Source organism: Pristiophorus japonicus, unplaced genomic scaffold, assembly GCF_044704955.1.
Source record: "Pristiophorus japonicus isolate sPriJap1 unplaced genomic scaffold, sPriJap1.hap1 HAP1_SCAFFOLD_709, whole genome shotgun sequence".
NCBI lineage: Eukaryota > Metazoa > Chordata > Chondrichthyes > Pristiophoridae > Pristiophorus > Pristiophorus japonicus.
The window spans coordinates 180831-183306 of NW_027254623.1; the positions used below are offsets into that span (position 1 = coordinate 180831).

Sequence of the window (2476 nt, forward strand, 5' to 3'; positions counted from 1 at the left end):
TCAGCACCTTCAGGGGAGGAGAGGGAGGGGAACCAGTGAGTGTAGAACTGGAGTCAGCACCTTCAAGGGAGGGAAACCAGTGAGTGTGGAACTGAACCCAGCCAGAGCCAGCACCTTCGGGAGAGGGAAGGGAACCAGTGAGTGCAGAATTGAACCCAGCCACAGTCAGCACCTTCAGGGGAGGAGAGGGAGGGGAACCAGTGAGTGGAGAACTGAACCCAGCCAGTGTCAGCACCTTCAGGGGAGTTGAGGGATGGAACCAGTGTGTAAAACTGAACCCAGACAGAGTTGGTGGTGAAAACTGGGAGCAGAGAACAAGCTGTCTTCAGACGTGCGATGTGTTTGAATTTCAAGACAGGGAGAACGGAGACTGTATGGGATGGGGATTTACAGGTTTGGAGGAACAAGAAAGGAAAGAATGTTCCATAGAATCTAGAATTGTCTGTTCTGAATTTCTGTCATTTACTTGCAGTAATTATTTTTGTAAACTTCTTTTCCAGGGTATTAGAATGGGAGGATTTGCCAACGGGAAGCTCTAAAACTAAATATCACATCAAAATCTGATGGAATCACTCAATTCCTGAGGACTTGAATACTATCGGCCTTTGAATGTGGAAAGAGCAATGTTTGTCTGTTCTGTCTGTGGCAACAGATTTCAAACATCAATGTGACTGGAAAAGCACCGAGACACACGCACCCAAGTGAGAGTGTTCCAGTTCACTGCCTGTGGAAAGAGCTTTAACCAGTTATACAGCCTGTAAAAAGATCAAACCGTTGACAGTGGGGAGAAAACATACACGTGTTCTATGTGTGGACGAGCATTCAATTGATCATTCAACCTGGAGAGACACAAGGACACCCGCACCATGGAGAAACCGTGGGAATGTGGGGACTGTGGGAAGGCATTCAATTACCCATCCCAGCTGGAAATTCATCGGCGCAGTCACACCGGGGAGAGGCCGTTCACCTGTTCTGTGTGTGGAAAGGGATTCACTGTGTCATCCCGCCTTCTAACTCACCAGCGAGTTCACACTGGGCAGGGGCCATTTATCTGCTCTGAGTGTGGGAAGGGATTCACTTTGAAATCTAACCTGCTTTCACATCAGCGAGTTCACACGGGAGAGAGGCCGTTCACCTGCTCCATGTGTGGGAAGGAATTCACTCAGTCATCCCACCTGCTGACACACCAAAGAATACACGCTGGGGAGGGGCTGTTTACCTGCTCTGAGTGTGGGAAGAGTTTCGCTCAGTCATCCCGCCTGCTGGCACACCAGCGAGTTCACACTGGGGAGAGGCCGTTTACCTGCTCCATCTGTGGGGCGGGATTCCATCGGTCATCCCACCTGCTGGCACATGAGCGAGTTCACTCTGGGGAGAGGCCATTCACCTGCTCTGTGTGTGGGAAGGGATTCACTCAGTCATCCAACCTGCTGAAACACCAGCGAGTTCACACTGGGGAAAGGCCATTCACCTGCTCCGTGTGTGGGGAGGGCTTCATTCAGTCATCGAACCTGCTGACACATGAGCGAATTCACACTGGGGAGAGGCCGTTCACCTGCTCAGTGTGTAGGGAGGGATTCACTCAGTCATCCCACCCGCTGACACACCAGCGAGTTCACACTGGGGAGAGGCCGTTCACCTGCTCAGTGTGTGGTGAGGGATTCGCTCGGTCATACACCCTGATAACACACCAGCGAGTTCACACTGGGGAGAGGCCGTTCACCTGCTCTGTGTGTGGGGAGGGATTCACTCAGTCGTCCAACCTGCTGAGACATCAGCGAGTTCACAAGTGCCTGCAGGGTTTGGATTCTGCTGTTATGCCAAACTGAATCATGTCCATTTTGGTATATGTGGTTTCTATTTATTGATATTGATCACCCCTATAACTGGAGATTAATATTCTAGATATTGGACCAACTAATCAACGGGAAAAGGGTCAGATAAAAATAATGCTGATTGTGTTTGTATCCATATTTCACTGTTTAAACGGCTTTCTTCAAATACTGAAAGGTGCAACAAATGGAGCTAAACTTTCTTGAACCATTGATAATAAAATGAATTGAATCTGCAGGTTTGTTTTGGATTTCTTTGGGATGGAGCCAGGCATTGTGTGCCTTGAAATATCGCCGGTGTCTAGTAAAGGACGCTGTCCCTCCTATTTACTCTGACTGAGAGGAGCGTGACTGCCCCCTAGAGCAGAAGGAATTAGGGCAGCTCAGGGTTAGACACTGAAAATACTGCACCCCACAGGGACATCACTTACTGTCCCCTCCCTGGGGCAGCTCAGGGTGAGAGATTGAACATAATGCATCCCACAGGGATGTCTCATACTGCCCTCTCCCTGGGGCATCTCAGGGTCAGACACTGAACATACTGCATCCTACAGGGACATCACACACTGCCCTCTCCCCGGGGTAGCTCAGAATCAGAACTTAGAATGGGAAGGGGCGGATCCAGTTGTCATGGTCCACGTAGG

At 50.0% G+C, this 2476-nt stretch overlaps 1 protein-coding gene across 1 annotated transcript; it reads left to right on the plus strand.

Annotated features, from left to right (window-relative positions):
• Positions 1-533: 533 nt before the first annotated feature.
• Positions 534-1829, plus strand: LOC139256307 (zinc finger protein ZFP2-like). Its single transcript, XM_070874185.1, has one exon. It carries the CDS (start codon positions 867-869, stop codon positions 1827-1829), a length of 963 nt encoding a protein of 320 aa, XP_070730286.1. The 5' UTR covers positions 534-866.
• The last annotated feature ends 647 nt before the right edge of the window (positions 1830-2476 follow it).